We start from the raw sequence: 16,992 nt of genomic DNA on the forward strand, positions 1-16,992 counted from the left end.
CAATCCTTAAAGGCTGAGAGCTGATGTCCCTTTTGACAAGAAAACTGACATTGAGAAGGGTAAAATTGGCAGTCAAGTCGCAAACTCCTAACCCCCACCCCACCCTTGCTTCCTACCAGCCCCTGTTGAGCGGCCACTGAACCCTGGATGATGAAACTTGGGGCGAGGACTGCACCATCTCTCCGCCGGTGTCCTTGCAGATGTTGGGGAAAGGGTTGTGTGGGGGAATGAGCGACGCGCCTCCAGGGAGAAGCACCAAATAGCTCTAAATTCGCAGAAAGCCGCGAGAAGAGCCCCCGCCAGACCCCTCCGGGATCCCAGACTCTTCAGCCAGACAAAGAGCCCGCCCAGCCCAAGGCAGAGCCAGACCCTCGCTCCCGCCTCCAGCCCCGCCCCCAGATCAGGCCAGCGCGGGGCACTATGGGACTTGTAGTTAAACCAGCTCGCCACACCTGTTCTGAAAAACGACAAGGGAACTACAAGGCCCAGGAGCCAGCGGGCAGGCCCGGGCGGACTCGCGGGCTGTGGGTGTGTGAGCGCTGGGGGCCCGGTGCTGCGTGCGGGAGCTGGGATGCGGCTGCCGGCGCCTGAGCCGAGGAGCTGCTATAGGCGAGCTTTCTAGCCGGACTCGACGAAGGGGTGACCAGGCGGCGACAGGCACGTTGCATGCATGCATTGGGCTCAGCCTTTGCAAAATCCGGTTGTGCAGCGCTTTGGTTATGCAGCGGCGAGGTGCAGGGTCCGAGTCGCCGGGGGATGGGCACCCGTCCCCGAAGCCAGGCTGGCACCTCTCGCTGAAGGAGCCCTTGGCTGAGCTTGGGGGCGGGTGCCCGCGTGCCTGCCTTGGGCTGTGCGCGACGTGTTTGTTCTCTTTCCCTATTTGTCCCAAGGTTTCTCTCGGCGGCCGCGCGATGCAGCGGGCGGCGGCGCTGGTCCGGCGGGGCTGCTGCCCCCGGCCCCTCGGCCCCTGGGGCCGCAGTCAGAGCAGCGCGGCCGCCGAGGCCTCGGCGGTGCTCAAAGTGCGGCCCGAGCGGAGCCGGCGCGAGCGCATCCTTACGCTCGAGTCCATGAACCCGCAGGTGAAGGCGGTGGAGTACGCGGTGCGGGGACCTATCGTGCTCAAGGCCGGCGAGATCGAGCTCGAGCTGCAGAGGGTGAGCGCGGGCCCCGAGCCCGCGTGGGGCGGGAGGGCCCCGGGAGGCCAGGGGGCACGGGTGGGGGCGAGGGGGGAGGAGTAGCAGCTGTCGCCTCCTGGGGTCCAACTGCTGTACTTCCTCCAGCCGCGTGGCCAAGCTCCTTCATTCGGCCAGTCTTGACTGAAATGAGAGAATGCCCTCCCCCCAACCCTTCCCTCACTAGTCCCCGGCACCTGGCACAAAGTAAGGCCCTCAGATATGGTTCACTTGTTGAACTGAATTCATCAATTATAATCGAGTGGCCCTTAGTGCCAGGCACTGCCTGCTATGTGGCTGTCCTACTTGAGTGGAACCAAGATCCACTGGGGCGTGAGGGTGAGGACAACGACAGGCAGGAAAGACATAAAGGAGAATTTCAGACATCACCTTAGGTACCAGAGGTGCCGTGAAGGCTCTGAAGAGACCTGGGTGTTCTCCCGAAGCTTTTTCTCTCTCTGAGACCTTCTCTGTCATTCTTCCAGTAATGATTCCCTGACAAAAGTGGTCCGGCACAGTTCCTTCCCCTAGATCCCCTTTGGAACCTTGACTGACAGCCCTATTTTGTTCTCTGAGGATACAGTCGCCCACAGTGGGTAGCAGAGGCTTGGGCCTTTGGGGCCTTGGCAGGGTGGCCCTGGGACTTTCTTCCCCCTGGCCGCCGGCAGACTGGAATCTTGAGTTCACAGCTGTGTGTAAAGTGACCACACACCTGGTAGTGATTCCTGTCCCCCTACAACGAGGTGGCTCGGGTGGGTGAAAGAAATACCTCTGTAGTTTACCAGAGTTCTAACGCTGGTGGAATTCAGGAGGCAGAGTCCAGAGGATAATGTAAAAAATGTATATATTCCTAAGATTTATATGAGCAGATGAAGTAGTCACCCAGCTGCTTGCTCAAGGTAGACCTAACCCAGAAGGGGGAAGGGTTCTTTGATCTTACTCTCATAGGCACCAGAACTGAACGTCCTTGGGGGTGAGTTGGTCACTTAATGGTCCTTGAATGCTTGAGAAGAAGCCATGATGGGACCATGACTGTAACATGGGCACTTTGGGGCGTTTGATGAGCTCACGGCTTGCTGAGACTTCATTGGGACACCCAGTTCTGCTGACTCAAAACAGTGAGTTGAACAAGTCAAGTCCAGTGTCTCCCTCTGACTCCTTGCAAGGCTAAGTTTAAAGCTTGGTCCTTGAAAGGCTGGCTTGGTTTCTGTGCCTCCCTGTCCCAAAAGTGGACCACAGGCAGAAAAAAGGTTTCTGCTCCTTGTTGATATCTGGCAGACTGGAGCTGGCCCTCCTTGAGACAACAGTCTCCCTGTTAAACCTGAGATTAAATTGTTTCCGGTTTAGCACTTTACAACTGATTTCTCTGGTTCCAGAGCTGGTAGGGGTTCTAGGGATTATCTCTACCTTCTGTTAAATAGCATGGACTCCATGAAGTATGAGGATGGTTAGAATAGAAGGGAGACACTGTCTTTGCCTTCACCGAACTGATTGCCATGTTGTTCTCTGGGCCTGAACTTCTCTTCCTCCAATTCTTTAAGGATTGGTGGTTTATTATTATTATTATTTTTAGCAGGTAGAGAAAATGTGAGAGCATTCTAGGTGGAAGGAGGGCCGGGAGCAAAAACAAGGTTGGGAAGTTCTGGGCAAATAGGGGAGGGGACTGGTGCTGTTTGGAGAGCACTGTCTGGCAAGGGATATGCTAAATGAATGAGATGGAAAGGAGGGACTGGAGTCTGGTGTGCTGGGCTTAGGACTTTATAATTCAAAGTTTGGTGTGCAGTGGGCAACTAAGAAGATGTTCCAATAGGGTATGACTCCATCATTGAGCTAGAGAAATTTCTTGGTCATTTGGGCTGGAAACACACTGTGATTTCTAGGACAGATGGCTTCACTGCCATGTCCTACCCCTGAATAACTTGAGACATTCTTTCTGTCCATCTACATTCTCCGGTACTTTCATTCAAATTCATCCCTTCTTGTTCTCTCCTCACTTCCTCGAGTCTCAGTTGCCTGACTCTTGGTGCTGGAGATAATAGCCCCAGCCAAGCCAGTATAGCCTCGCTTAAATCTTTCATTCTTGAAAGACAGCCTCTCCATTTTGCTAGCTTAAGCATGTCCTCTTCTGAGAGAGCCATGTTTTCTCAGGGTTTCTCAGTCTTTTTTTTTTTTTTTTGGCTTAGCTTTGCACAGCTTCAGGTTTTGACTTCTGTTTTGAACTCTAATGATCGAAACTGGACTGATGTTGTTTTAAAGGGTTTGACTTGGTTAGAGATGGGATATGTAGGGAGTTGAGTGACTTGGGGGTAAATCTCTTGTCCTCTCTGGGCTTTGGTTTCCCTAGTCTATAAAAGAAGAGCAGTGGTCTGGGGGGCCCAGGGTTTCCCCAGGCCCTGACTTCTGTGCCTCTTTCTCCATTTGAAGGCCTTGTACTGCCTTATGGAATCACTTCACCAGGTGCTATGCTAACAGTACCGGCTGTTTGGCTGGACACGTGGCTCTGGTTTTTGCCTGTGGCGTGGCATGCCAGACAAGTCCCGTCCATTGTGGTAGGAGAGGGGGAAAATGCTCAGGAGAGCCTGAGGAGGAGGGGCACTTGGCTAAGAGCGTGTGAAAGGGGCCATTCTCCTCCAGCCTGGTCTGTGTGCTGTCAGGGAGGCCCTGTTTCTCCCTGACAGCAGCTCCAAGGGGGAGTACCTATCAGCTTTTCAGATCCTGGTGTTCCCTGGGAGCAGCACTTAAAAATAAACTGCCATTAGTAGGAGTTTTGAAAAGATCTGTCAGTTCTTCCTCAACCTACTTCCTTTTCCCTCGTTTTATGGGAGGAGGAAAGGAGGTTGACATAAGTGGAGACAGGAATGGCTTTTGTTTGTAAAAAGTACACAGAGTCAGGGCAAAACATTCATGAAGGAAAACACTGAATATATTAAAATCACTGAATGCTGCACCGAGAAACAGATGAAAATGGAGAATGCTGGAGCACCTGCTGATAGTTAGCTAAGAGTGGAAACTCTGGATGTGTGAGGCACAAGCAAATTTCATAGGCTATTTTCTTTAGAGCGTAGAATAAAAGAAATTTGTAACATAGGCTTCCGTTTGGATGAACCCTCCATCCATCCGCCTTGCCCAAGTCACCAGGGACCTGCATCCTGGGCTTTGCCTTTATGTGCTGTGGGCTTCGCATCGTTCAGAACACCTTGGCCTCAATTATTCCTCTGTAAAATAGGGCCAATTTATTTCCACTGAAGACGAGTTGGAGATGGTTAGTGATGATGGTTTGAATAGCTAGAACCCTATCAGGATTCTGGCTGTCTGGGGAGAGATAACTGCACCAGAGACTTCCTGTTTTAGGTCAAAAGGTTATGTGAGTTTATATTAATATAAGCAGTTTTTCTAAAAAAAAAAAAAAAACTTTATGAGAAAGCAAAGGCTAGTTTTGCTCTCATTTTTTTTTTTTTTTTTTTTTGTGGCTTTTTTTTGGCCTGCGCTGTGTGGTTTGCGGGATCTTAGTTCCCAATCAGGGATTGAACTCATGCCCTCAGCAGTGTATGCGTGGAGTCCCAGCCACTGCACCACCAGGGAATTTCCCAATCAGAACTCTTCAGGGTCTTGTTTTCAAGCTGACGAGAGTTGCCTGGAGGAGAGGTGCCGAGGGTCCCTCTTTCCTTGCCTTCCTTCTGAGTCTCTGGGTTTAGGAATGCGCTCTGTAGGATTGGCTCCCTCCTGCCTGCAGCTTAGGCTTGCTGCCTTAAATTATCCTGTTTGGAGCTCATTCACCTTTCATCCCTGCTCTGCCCTGCAAATCTCTGCTTCTACGGTTGACCCTCCCACAGACTCCCACAGTTCAGGAGCCTTTCGTCCAGCCTTCCCCGCTTCCGTGGTTAGAAAATTCAGCCCTTGGAGTTCCCACCTTCTCTTAATCTCAGGCCTGTGTAGGTTTGGCTCAGTTTCTTCCAGGTTTGTTTGTCACGTTGGCTAGGGCCAGACCCTGTGCTGAGTCTCGTTTCTTCTGCTATGCAGCGCAGCTGTTTTCAAGGACCCTGGAGGCTAGTCGGGTTTGTCTCTGAGACTTCCTTCTGGAGCCCTCTGGGGGACTTCATGTCTGCCCCAGTGCTGCTCACTGGTCCTGAGGTCTTTTCACATGGCCTTTCTGGCCTGGGGCCAGCTGTGCCCTCTCTCCCTTCTCTGAGCCTGCTTCTTCATCAGCCAGCACTCTGAAAGTGGTGGCCTCTCCAATGTTGCCCACTCCTGTCACAGAGCATGATTCATAAGTTTTCGTGAATGAAAGGGAGGTTCTCTGGGGAGTAACCATCCTATCAAGCCTCCCCACTGGCATGTCGCATGAAATGACAGGAGCCACCCCTACCTTGAGGAAAATGCCTGTGCCTGTTGGAATTGTCCATTGTTCGAATGCTGCACCTATGAACTGGGACGGACAGTCATAACAATGATAAAGGCGTTATCATTGTCCTTCCTTTTTCCTTCCCAATAACACCTTCTGAAATATGCCATCTCCAGAGCCTGGGGGCCTGCTCCCTGAGCCTTTCTTGACCTGAATGGTGGGAAGGGAGCCCCCCTGCGATGGATCTCATCTCAGTGCCCTCCGGTGAGGCAGCTCTGGGCAGGATGTGTGTGGGTGAGTTAGACACGTGGGCTCTAGGATGCTAGGAATTGGAACTAAGAAGCTACGTGCTGCCCTGGCTGGCTCCTGGGGGCAGGGCTGAGGTGAGGTCTCCATTGGGTGTGCTTGCCAGACTTGGATGAGTCACTGTGGGCAGAAGTCTGCCCCTGGCTCCTTGGTATTTCCCAACCCACGTAGAACTCAAGTACATAGATACAGGAGTCTCCTTTGTATGGTGGCCCTTAGCTGGGCAGCCCAGTCCATTCAGAGGAGGCAGTTTCCCACCCACTAGCTCATCCATCATAGCAAAGTATCTGGAGCCTGTGGGTACCCAGACCCAAGAAAGGAGATGCTCCATACTCCCAGGCTGCTTGAGTTGATTGAGCAGTGCAGGGTGGAGGGGACAAGGAACATCCAGGGATCTGATTATTTTTCTCCCTCCATGGGGCTGGCCCAGGGCCCACAGCTGTGGTATATGTCCTACCCTCGACCGTGAACAGATTTACTCCCCACCAAAGAGTGGACTGTGCCCACACCATGGAAATCACCTGAGTTCAGCTGGCCAGGCTAGGGGGCCATGGCGATGGAGTCAGACTAACAGAGGGTCCCACGCCAGGAGCTCAGGCCAGTGTGGGTGGGGGAGTCCTACCCTTTGCACACAGTGGCCTGGGTTGCTCAGCCTGTGGGATGAGCCCTGAGGCCACACGCCCTGCAGCCTGTCTCCAGGGTGTCTGACTTCACCCCTGGCCCAGTCCTGGGCAGTAGGCAGTGTTACCCCCTTCCTTGCCACCCCCCACCCCCTACCCCGAGATGTCTTTCCATATTTGCCAGCCCTGAAGAACTTGGTGAAAAGGACAGAAGGGAATTCTACCCCCTTCAACCCAAACAGAGCTTTTCGACTCATTAGGCCTGGTTTATGGAAGTCCAGGGCTGCCTCCAGGCTTCCCTGGTGGCTCAGATGGTAAAGAATCTGCCTGCAGTGCAGGAGATGTGGGTTCAGTCCCTGGATTGGGAAGATCCCCTGGAGGGAGGCATGGCAACCCACTTCAGTATTCTTGCCTCAAGAATCCCCATGAACATAGGAGCCTGGCAGGCTACAGTCTAGAGAGTTGCAAAGGGTTCGACGTGACTGAGCACAGCACAGGGCTGTTTCTGGGGTGCCCTCCTCAGCCCCTTGTGCCTCCTGGCTCCTAAAGCAGCTGGAGAATTCCATATGGGAGGGCTTAGGGGTGGCAAATGAGAGTCAAGAAAGCTTGTTTGGCAGCTGCGTTCATTCCTTAAGCCCACTGGTCTTTACTTTAAGGTGTGTCTTACTGAGTTAAAAAGGGGAACGTTTTCTAAAGTTGCTTTTATTCACACATGTGAAACGGAGAAGACAAGTATCAGAATCATAGAACTGTACCCTTAAAATTTGTATTTAGCATGCCTTTGGGAACAGGGCAGCTGGAGATGGGAAGGTGGCCATTCCGCGCAGGCCACCCCTTGCCGCACCGCCTTCTTCCCCCACGGTGACCCTTGCAGTCCTGCTCCTGGTCCAGCTTTGTAACATGATATTTGTACTCTGCCAAGTGCTTTCATACTGTTTGTCTCAGATAATCCTTTCAGCTGCTCTGGGAGGTTCTTGAACCTGCGGTTGATTCTCTTATAGTGGCTAATTCTGGATTTATCAGGGAACTGTGTGGAGCTCCCATATTTCCAGATCCCCACAGTTCTCCTTCCAAACCATATTTTCTCCTTTGCAGCAGCCAGGGTGTCCCATAGTCACTTCCCAGCGATGTTGTTGCTACGGTTTCCGAGTTCCTTCTCTCTCTGCCATCTCTGCTCTGTGTAAACACATTGCTCAGGCAGTGGCCTCACTTTTGCTCTTCAACCAGACATCTTTATCCCTGATGCTTTTTTTTTCTTTTCAGTATGAAGCTCAGTCCACATTCTTCATTTTTCAAAGACAGGGTTGCAAGAGAATGACCCCCGAGAGGTCCCTGCGGATCAGTGTCTTCTGGCAGGAAGGCTGGCTGCAGTGTCCCATCAATCACTTAGGGGTGGAGGTGGAGCTGGCAGCTGTGGAACCCTCTCCTGATGCTTTCTGCTGCTGACCCCCTCCCTCCTTCCCACCGCATTTGCCCCAGGGTCAGCATGGACCTATAGCTGCCTCAGGGTTCTCTGGCAGCCCAGGGAAGTTCTTCTAGCCTTCTCAGAAAGTGGATAACCTTTTGAAGCCTTAATTTCCCAATCTATAAAATGGGATTAATACAAGCCCTTCCTCATGGGGGTGGTTGTGAAGGTTAAATGGGACCAAGCATATGAAGCGCTTGGCACCTGGCAAGGCTCAGAATAGGGCTGCTTACTAATGTCCTGTTGACCATTGCTCGGCTTCTGAAATCGAGGGTCTGAGAATCCCTAAGTAACCACCTATTGCATTCTCTCTACTCAGGGTATCAAAAAACCGTTCACTGAGGTCATCCGTGCCAACATCGGGGATGCCCAGGCCATGGGCCAGCAGCCAATCACCTTCCTGCGACAGGTGAGCTGGCCCTCAGGAACCGAGGCCCCTGGGGTAGCAGGGAGGCAACCTGACAGCCAAGCCTATTAAATTGCCTCTTCCTCCTTGCCTGTCCAGCCCCTCAAGACCCAGCAGGCACTAGAATCCCACAGGGAGATGCCACTGAAGCAGCAACCCCCTCCAGCGCCTGATGGCTCCTCTGGTTCTCTCCAGCAGGCTCCTCCCCTTCCTTCCAAGGCTGTCTAAAATCCCTAAGCCCATTCTGAGGTCGCTGTAGTGTACAAGACTCCCAGGTGAATGGTCCTGGATGCTGCGTTCGGACCTGGGTTGCTGAGGGCATCAGAGAGTAGATGAAGGCTGGGAGGTGGTGCGTGGGGATCTAGATATGGTTTCCCAAGTGAGAATCCCCAGATTTGAGTGTTGGCTCTGTTGCTGATCAGCTGGGTGGCTTTGGACAAGTGGAAGTCACCAGAGCACTGCCACAGAGGACTTCTGGGGACCTCCATGAGATGATGAACATGACGGCCTTCAAGAGGCACATTTCCGTGTTTCAGTTTGAGTGCCAACTGCAAAGATGCTGCATGGGCCCAACTTGTGAGATTGGTGGGCTTGGGGGAAAGAAAAGGTGGGAGAGTGCCACAGCATCTGCTAGATAGAGGCTGGAGACCAGCTGTGGGGAAGGCGTTTTCCTAGAGAGGAAATGGGGCCAATACTGGAGCAAAATTCGGTCTTTGTGTGGTTAAGGTTCGTAGGCTGAGGCCGGCAGGAAAGCTGAGTGCTGAACACCCCGGTCTTCCTTTCCTGCCGGTACTTCCTGCTGCAGGGGCTGGCACACAGGAGCGGCAAACTTTGCCCTGCTCTCTGGATGGCAGGTGTTGGGGGCCCCAGGGCCTCAGCCTGCAGGCCCTCAGGGAATTCACACAGGGTATGGGGAGAAGAACTGAGGCCGGTGATGACCTCAGGAACGTCCACTGAATGGACTCCCGTGGCATTGCTGCTGACTCAGGAGTGTGCCAGCTGCCTGTGAGTGTCAGAGGCCTCAAGCTGGGCCCATGATGAGGAAGTGGATCAGACCAGACAGAGTGGCTCTGCGCGGGAGGTGGAGGTGGGAGGACGTTAGAGCATCCTGCTTGTCCTGAAAGCTTGTCCTGGAAGCACATAGCTTAGGAGAGGAGAGGTCCAAAGTGGCCTCGCTCTGCAGAGGTTCCCCACACGTGCCTGGGGCTCTGGGTGTGAACAGGCTCCTGTTGCCTCAGCCTTTTCTGACTGGCTGGCACACTCCCAGATCCAGCCCTGCTGCTGGCCACAGCGGACCCAGCCTCTGCCACCTGGTGCTGGCTTCCTCCAGCCTTCATAAGCGCCCCAGAGCGGGAGGGCAAGCCAGGTCACCACCCGTTGCACAAATTTATTTGAGGCAAAGCCAGGCTCCAAGAAGCCTGAGCCTGCCCGAAGCCCCCAGCTGGTGTCAGAGCCGTGAGCCCCACCTCATCTCGTTGCTCCTGGCACTGCTCCTAAGCTTCCAGCTTAGACTTGCCTGCTGAGCGGGGGTTTACTGACACTTTTGCAAACATTTCCTTGCGTAATCCTCTTAATTTGTGAGGTTAGGGTGATTTTCTCTGTTACAGAGGTGAAAAAGCTGACTCGGTTTTCACTTCTGGCCAGGAAAGGGGGTGATGGTGAGCAGGGGTGGGGGCGGGGCATGAGGGGGCGCTCAGCCTGTAAGGAGGGGGGTCTCTGCAGTCTTGTCAGCTGGGGTGTACCTGCCTGCTCAGTCCCAGCTCCCTGCTCTGGAACCCCTGGTTCTATGGCCTTGGCTATGTGAGCCGCTGGCCTTTATGGAGGAGCTGGGCCGAGTAGCAGCCTCGTTTTGTTCCCTGGCTCCTCTGGTGGCCCACCCTTGGCCCGAGCCCAGGTCATCAGGGACCCTGCCTCTCACCATCTCCCTTCCGCTGCAGAGCATCCTCCTCCCCACCCGTCCCCAGACCCTCCCCACAGGCGGGGGCCCTCGTGGAGAGTCCGGCGGTGACACTGCCCCTCAGAGACATCCTTTGTGCCCCTCTGGGGTGGGAGGTTGCGGAGAGCCCAGCCCACGCCTCTGTTCCCCCAGGTAATGGCACTGTGCACCTACCCGAACCTGTTGGACAGCCCCAGCTTCCCAGAAGATGCTAAGAAACGAGCCCGGCGCATCCTACAGGCTTGCGGCGGGAACAGCCTGGGTGAGGCCCCGACTTGCCAGGTCCCAGCGGGCGTGAAAAGAACGTGTGTTCCCAGCATGGGCCTGGCCGGGCCCCTCACGGCGGGTTATGCGTTGAGCGAGTGTGTGAGTGTGTGTGGGGTGGCCGACAGGCCGAGTCAGGGAAAAATACTCTCCTTGTCCGTGCTCTGTGAGCCTCCTGTTTGCCGAGCTGATGGGGTCAGTGCTGTCTCTTGGTGGATTGGGGGCACTTCAGGCTCGAGAGTCTGCATTTGGCAGGATTTGGGGTTTCCAGGGGGAGCCAGCTGTGACGCTGAGCCCACCGCACCCTCAGGGCAGAAGGTTGAGCTTGAGCCGGGAGGCCAGAAGGATGTACGTTGCCCAGCTGGTCCGGCTTCTCACTCCGCTGTGGCCCCCTTTGGTGGCTTCCTTGCTGTGGAGGTGCCCCCCTTTACCCACCACGTGTGTGTTGTGTTCCTGACACCGGCCTGTGCCCCTTTGTGCCCGGAGCCCACGCCCGGCCCCAGGGGGCTCTGAGTGGGGAGGCCCTGTGGATGTGAAGGCATCTTCTCTCCCTTCCCTGCTGAGGTGGATTTCCAGCCCCTGGGCGGCTGGCTCTTTGTTCTCATCTCATGTTCTCTTTCTTGTTTATTTTTGCCTCATTCCTTTGCCCAGTGGAATATATAGGGAATCCGGCTCCCCTTGTCCTGAGGAGAAGTTGTCCACAGGGCTTTTTAGGAAGCTTGCCTGAATGTTCCAAAACCTGGGACAGGGATTCTTGTGGCTCGTTCAGCAGGGTATCAGCTGCCCTCGGCCTCTCCGTCACCTCCCCGCCTTTCCCCTCCCCTTTCTGCTCTGTCCCTTTATGGACATCACTAGGCTTAGCCTTCCTGGCTGTGATCACCCCACCAGCCCTCCGTCCAAGCCTGTGTCCTTCGTGTGTCCCTCTCAGGAAGGGGCCCGCCGCCCTTTGCCTCCCTGCCAGCCAGCCTGGGTGGGGTGTGGGCCAACACCTTGTGGGGCAAGGCCTAAACCACAAGCTGGCAGAGGGCAGCGCCACAGCTCAGAGGCCCGGCCTCCAGGCTCTTTCCCTCTGCACCCTCTGCCCGGCCCAGAGGACAAAGGCGCTTCTCAGAGATCCGTGGCCTTCGGCCTGAGGCTCCAGGAAGCGCAACCCAGAGGTGGGGGGAGGGGGGTTGCTGTCTGCGCGAATGTCTGGGGAACTGGGAAGGGATCTTGTTCCAGGGACAAGCCTCATCAACAAGTTTTTTCTGTGTCAGCCAGGCAGGGCTGGGGGAATGATGTGGGGAGGCCATGTCCATGTGAGTCAGGCCTGTCTGCGTTCTGTATGAGGAGCTCAGCAGGATGGGTGAGGGAAGTGCTCTCTGAGCCTCTTTCCTCATCCTTGAACTAGGAGATACTTTGTACCCACCTCCTGGGCTTGCAGGCAAGTTGCTGTTTGTGCTGCTCGTCACGTGTGGAGAAGCCCCACCCTGGCGGTCACTACCTGTTTCTGCCCATTGTGGGAGGAAGGGCAGTGTTCTGGCAGAGGGTGGAACAATGGGAGTGGCGCTCTGTCAGCGAAGGCTTGGGTAACCTGAGCACTGTCCACAAAAATGAAGGAAACGGAAGCTACGCCCAGGGCCACCCTGACCCAAGGAAGGATTATAAAGGGGCTCACCTGGACGTGTTTTTATCATGCCCTTTAAAGTTATTTTTTATTGGGGCTTCATTTATTTTTTGTTTGAGTAATCCAGTTCTCAGGTTGTGTCCTGAATCTTAAGTGGGGTTGAGGTGAAACCTAGACACATCTGGGGGTGGCGGGAGATGGGAGAGAACGCCCTCCTCCAGCCCCTCTTGGAGCCCGGGCTGTGGACCAGGCACTGCTCTAGGCCCTGAGGGACACTGGGGAAGGCAGGTGGAGTTTCTGTGCTCATGACTCGCTGTCATATTTGGGAGAAACAAACATGGAAAAGAATTAAGACAAAAACATAATTCCCAGTTTTCATGAGTTCCTGGTGAACAAGCAGACAGTTATGGGGTTTGAACAAGGGATTCTAATAGAGAGGGAGGGTTTAAGGAGAAAGTGTTTCAAGTCCATGTAGAGGATGAGTAAGAGTATCTGCTAATGAATCCCAGACAGAGAAAATGGTGTGTGCAAAGGCCCTGAGGCTTAGGAGCTGAGTGTGACTGAGTGAAGGGGTTTGGATGCGATGACGCTGGGTGATTTGGCAGCTGTCGCTGATCTGTGGACTGTGGGAGGCAGGTTGCCGTCGGGTTCAGGGCAGAGTGTCCTACACAGGAGTGTGGTGGGGCGGGCCTAGCTGGGGGTAGGTGCTGCAGAGATGCACAGAAGAAATAGGTGATGGTTCCTGCCTGCAAGTCAACATGGGGAGGCAAGGATTCATCTGTGGAAGGTAACTGGAGAAATCAGAAAGGCTGGGGTGAAGCCATTTCTCAGACTTCTTGAGAGTCTAGATCTGAGCTCTGAAGAATCAGGGTACCTCAGAACAAAACAGAAGATGGAAAGCCTGTGGCCGGCGGGAACAGAGAGCTTGCTAGTGGGGAAAGGCCTGGGAATGCAGGGAAGCAGATGAACTAGAGGCAGGAAGAAGAGGAGGCTTAGCTGGTGTGGAAGTGGCCAGGCCCCATGGAGTGGAGCAGAGGGCAGTGAAAGAAGGCAGAGGGAAACAGCACGGGAAGCTTTCTGGGCTCGGGAGCCCAGGAAATATCAAGACACCCAGTGGAAGGAGGGTTCTCTAACAGTGGCGTCTGCAGATGCCCTCGAGTGCCCCCAAAGAACGTGACAGGACTCTACTCTCCACCCAGATTTGGTGCGTGTTAATGTTTGCCACCTGAACTCTTAGAGGAGTGGTGCCGCTCCCCCCAGTTTACAATTATCCAAGGGGATAGGCCAGCCCAGTGCTACACTTCCCCCACCTAGTTTACAATTATCCGAGGGGATAGGCCAGCCCAGTGCTACACTTCCCCCCCTAGTTTACAATTATCCGAGGGGATAGGCCAGCCCAGTGCTATACTTCCCCCCCCTAGTTTACAATTATCCGAGGGGATAGGCCAGCCCAGTGCTACACTTCCCCCCTAGTTTACAATTATCCGAGGGGATAGGCCAGCCCAGTGCTACACTCCCCGCCCCTAGTTTACAATTATCCGAGGGGATAGGCCAGCCCAGTGCTACACAGGCCCTTAAACCGGGCGCCTCCTGGTGGTGCTGTTGCAGTCCTTAGGAGGAAGTTGGCTGGTTTTCTTTAAATGTGGTATAAAACTCAAATGGGATAAAAGAATATAGAGTGAAAGATCTGCCTCCCACTTCTGAGCCCAAGCCTCCTGGTTCATGTCCCCGGAGAATTCGCCTCGCCAGTTTGAGTCTCCTTCTAGAAAGATTTTGTGCATGTGCAGGCACCTATTTTCAGTTTTTTTCAAAAACGTAAGTAGTGGCCTGACATCCTGAAAACATTTGTATGCCTACAGTAAATGCACAGATACTAATGTACAGCACCTGTGCGTGCACGCCTGTGTAACCCGTGCCCAGATCATGACAACGAACGCTCTCAGCGCCACAAAAGGCCCCTGTGTGCCCCTTTGCCGAAAATACTCCCAAGCCCAAAGTGGTCACCGCTGTTTTTGAACTTCACTTTAACTGGTGGTTTGGATTTGGCTCCTAACTGGCGGCCTGAGCATGCTGTTGCCATAGGGTGAGGGTAGGTGCGTCATGCCCAGCAGCCCCAAAGAACCTGTGGTTAGTGCCTGTCAGGGCTCTAGATTCCTGGGATGGCAGGTGGTGCCATTTTGGGGTGACCCTTCTGTCAAGTTCTTTGGAACCGTGTGTAGGCAGCAGTGATAAAACCATAGCAGTCCCAGCTGTAATGGTTCGTGCTGTCGCGGAAGGCATGTAAAGCCAAGCAGGGTGGGTAGAGCAGGTATGAGCACCATTTAACTGGTTAGAAGTCAGGGCCTGGAATAATGCTTGAAGTATAAGTAGGTTCGGGTGGGTAGATGAACAGACGGGCAGATGGGTGGGTGAGTGGGCGGGCAGGTGAGTGGGTGTGTGGATGAATGGATGGATAGCAGATGAGCGAATGGTTGGATGAGTGGGCAGACGCTTGGGTAGGTGGAGGGATGACAGGATGGGTGGATGAAGCCCAGACAGGTGGTTAAGCAGCTTGCCACAATTCCAGAACCTAGAGCCGTGGGAATAGGGCACCACTGAGACTCCTTGACCTCCCCCAGCCTCCCACCCCCAGTTAATTATATGGATATCTCAGACTGCATGGAGCCAGATCTTCCCTCTAGTCACTGTCTTGCTTGCTGTCTTACAGGCTCTTACAGTGCTAGCCAGGGCGTCAACTGTATCCGTGAAGATGTAGCTGCCTACATCACCAGGAGAGATGGCGGTGTGCCTGCAGACCCGGATAACATTTACCTGACCACTGGAGCTAGTGACGGCATCTCTGTACGTGTCGGAGCGGCTCATTGTTGCTCACTGTTCACCCACATGAACAGCCTTGCGCGTTAGGGCCGATGCGTGAGCCTGTGGGCTGTGAAAGGGGGGACAGGCCTGGGCAGAGAGGTTGGTCACCCTCTGCTCCCTGCTGTCTGCCCCACCTGAACTTTTAGAGAAGTGGTGCAGCTTTTAGAGAAATGGTAGCCTGCTTTCCTTACTGTGTTCAGTCTTTGTGAACCTGGACACTCCTGCAGCCTCAGTTTCCCTCCTCCAGCTGGGAGAAGTCACGGGGCACTTGAGAGTGATCTTCCTGGCATCAGCCTTTCTCTTACTCAGCATATATGCTGTCTCTCCTCTGCCAGGCACTGTGCCAGGTGCGGGGAAGTCATGGGGAACCAAACACATTTGGTCTCTGCTTAGACATCAGTACTGGATCCGACTAGCACTAACAGCACATAAATACATGTCAGATCGCAAGCTTTCAGTTTCTCTTCTGGATGAGGACAAAGTGTTAACAGAAGGGAGCAGCAGGAACTCTGACCTGGGCTGGTGAGGGCAGGAAGGTTTCTCCAAGGAAGGCTGAGCAGATAGAGATCTGGAGACTGCGTAGATGTGAACTCAGGGAGGCAGGGAGGGACAGATTCAGGGCAGAAGGTCAACATGTGCCGAGGCCTTGGGCTGGAAGGAGGCTGCATGTTTGGAAATGGGGCATTGCGGGGCAAGCACACGTGGGGAGGGGCAGTTACCAGCAACGTGCTGGGAGGCAGGTGGAGCCTGAGTCCTAAGGTATTGTTGTCCTAAGAGCCGTGGGAGCCACTGAAGGATCTGAAGCAGACAGGGTCATAATTAGATTTAGGTTCTTAAGCTTAAACTGTGGCAGGAGGGAGCATAGTAGATGTGAGAGTGTTTAGGAGACAAGAGAAGAGGCGGCTTGGGCTGGGCATCAGCCGTGGATGAGGTGAAGAGGGGCTGGTATCAAGGGGTCGATAGGAGAAGGGGCTGAACCTGTGGTCTGAGGTTCACCTGCAGCCTGTTTCCTTCCAGCACCCTCCCCCCACGCCCAGTCAGTGCTGGGGGCCATCCGCTCACTTGTCCTCCCTTCTTTTAATAAGTTATGTTTGTCTGTGTCTCTTGACCTCCAAGGCTCTTGTTTTGGATGTTTATTAAATGATTTCGTTCTTTGCTGAAGCCTCTCAAGTGCATTAAACTCTTCCTTGAGCCCGGGAGGAAACTGAGGCCCAGAAACCTTAGGTGGTCTGCCTGCTGTTAAGAGCCTCTCGAGGCACTGGAGATTCTAGTGTTGGACTCAGGCCCCCAGCCACGGCATCTTCCACTGTACACTGCCATCACGGCGCCTCTCCATTCCCAGAGAAGCCCAGGTATGGGTAGAGGTTCCAGAGGCAGGTGTGGGGAAGAGTCTTCAAGATTTAGTGAAAAGAATCAAGCCGTTACACTGGCATTGTTGTAGCAAGGAACTGAGCCTGAGAAAGGCGCTAAGTCTTCATGTAAGGCTTAGAAAAGTAAAACTCACCCAGAAGAGTTTGGGCTTATTAATTCAGTGAATTACTGCCACCCCCACTAATGCCCCACAGGACTCCTCAGGCCTGATTTCTCAGGAATCCTGTAAACCTAGGGCTCATTCAATTTTGGAAACAGCCAGGTTGAAGCGCCACCTGGTGGCAGAAGCTGGGTATTTTATCCCATTTTCACACTCCTTTGTTCACTGGTCTTTCCAAGTCTTGGGCTCTGATAAGTTAGTGATCAGACAGATTCCAGGCTGCACCCCAGACATATATAATGAGTTTCAGGGGTGAGGTCACAATAATTCTGAGCAGGTCTAGTTTTTGGGCTACTTCTTTAAAAGACCTCTTTTAAAAATACTGACAGGTATTAAGTCTTTAGGTACCATGCATTGTGCTAAAAGCTTTAAAACATTTTGCTTATTCCTCGTAGCAGACCTCATTTTACAGAGGAGGAGAGGTAGACTCAGGGGAGTTCAGAAACCCACGTGTGGCTGTGCTGGAGGCAGGCGCTGGGTGACTG

General features: G+C 53.8%; 1 protein-coding gene across 2 annotated transcripts in view; it reads left to right on the plus strand.

Moving 5' to 3' along the window:
- Positions 1 to 526: 526 nt before the first annotated feature.
- GPT2 (glutamic--pyruvic transaminase 2) overlaps positions 527 to 16,992 on the plus strand; it is a 34,898-nt gene continuing 18,432 nt past the window's right edge. The window contains exons 1-5 of one of the 2 annotated variants that reach the window (XM_061387085.1): positions 527 to 657; positions 891 to 1,154; positions 8,225 to 8,314; positions 10,401 to 10,509; positions 14,825 to 14,958. In XM_061387085.1, coding sequence (XP_061243069.1) covers positions 912 to 1,154; positions 8,225 to 8,314; positions 10,401 to 10,509; positions 14,825 to 14,958 — 576 coding nt within the window. In that variant the 5' untranslated portion in view covers positions 527 to 657; positions 891 to 911. Of the gene's footprint in view, positions 658 to 890; positions 1,155 to 2,094; positions 2,291 to 8,224; positions 8,315 to 10,400; positions 10,510 to 14,824; positions 14,959 to 16,992 lie in introns of those variants that run through there. The other variant, XM_061387086.1, reaches the window with a different exon arrangement.

Source organism: Bos javanicus, chromosome 18 (genome assembly GCF_032452875.1).
Source record: "Bos javanicus breed banteng chromosome 18, ARS-OSU_banteng_1.0, whole genome shotgun sequence".
NCBI classification, from domain to species: domain Eukaryota; kingdom Metazoa; phylum Chordata; class Mammalia; order Artiodactyla; family Bovidae; genus Bos; species Bos javanicus.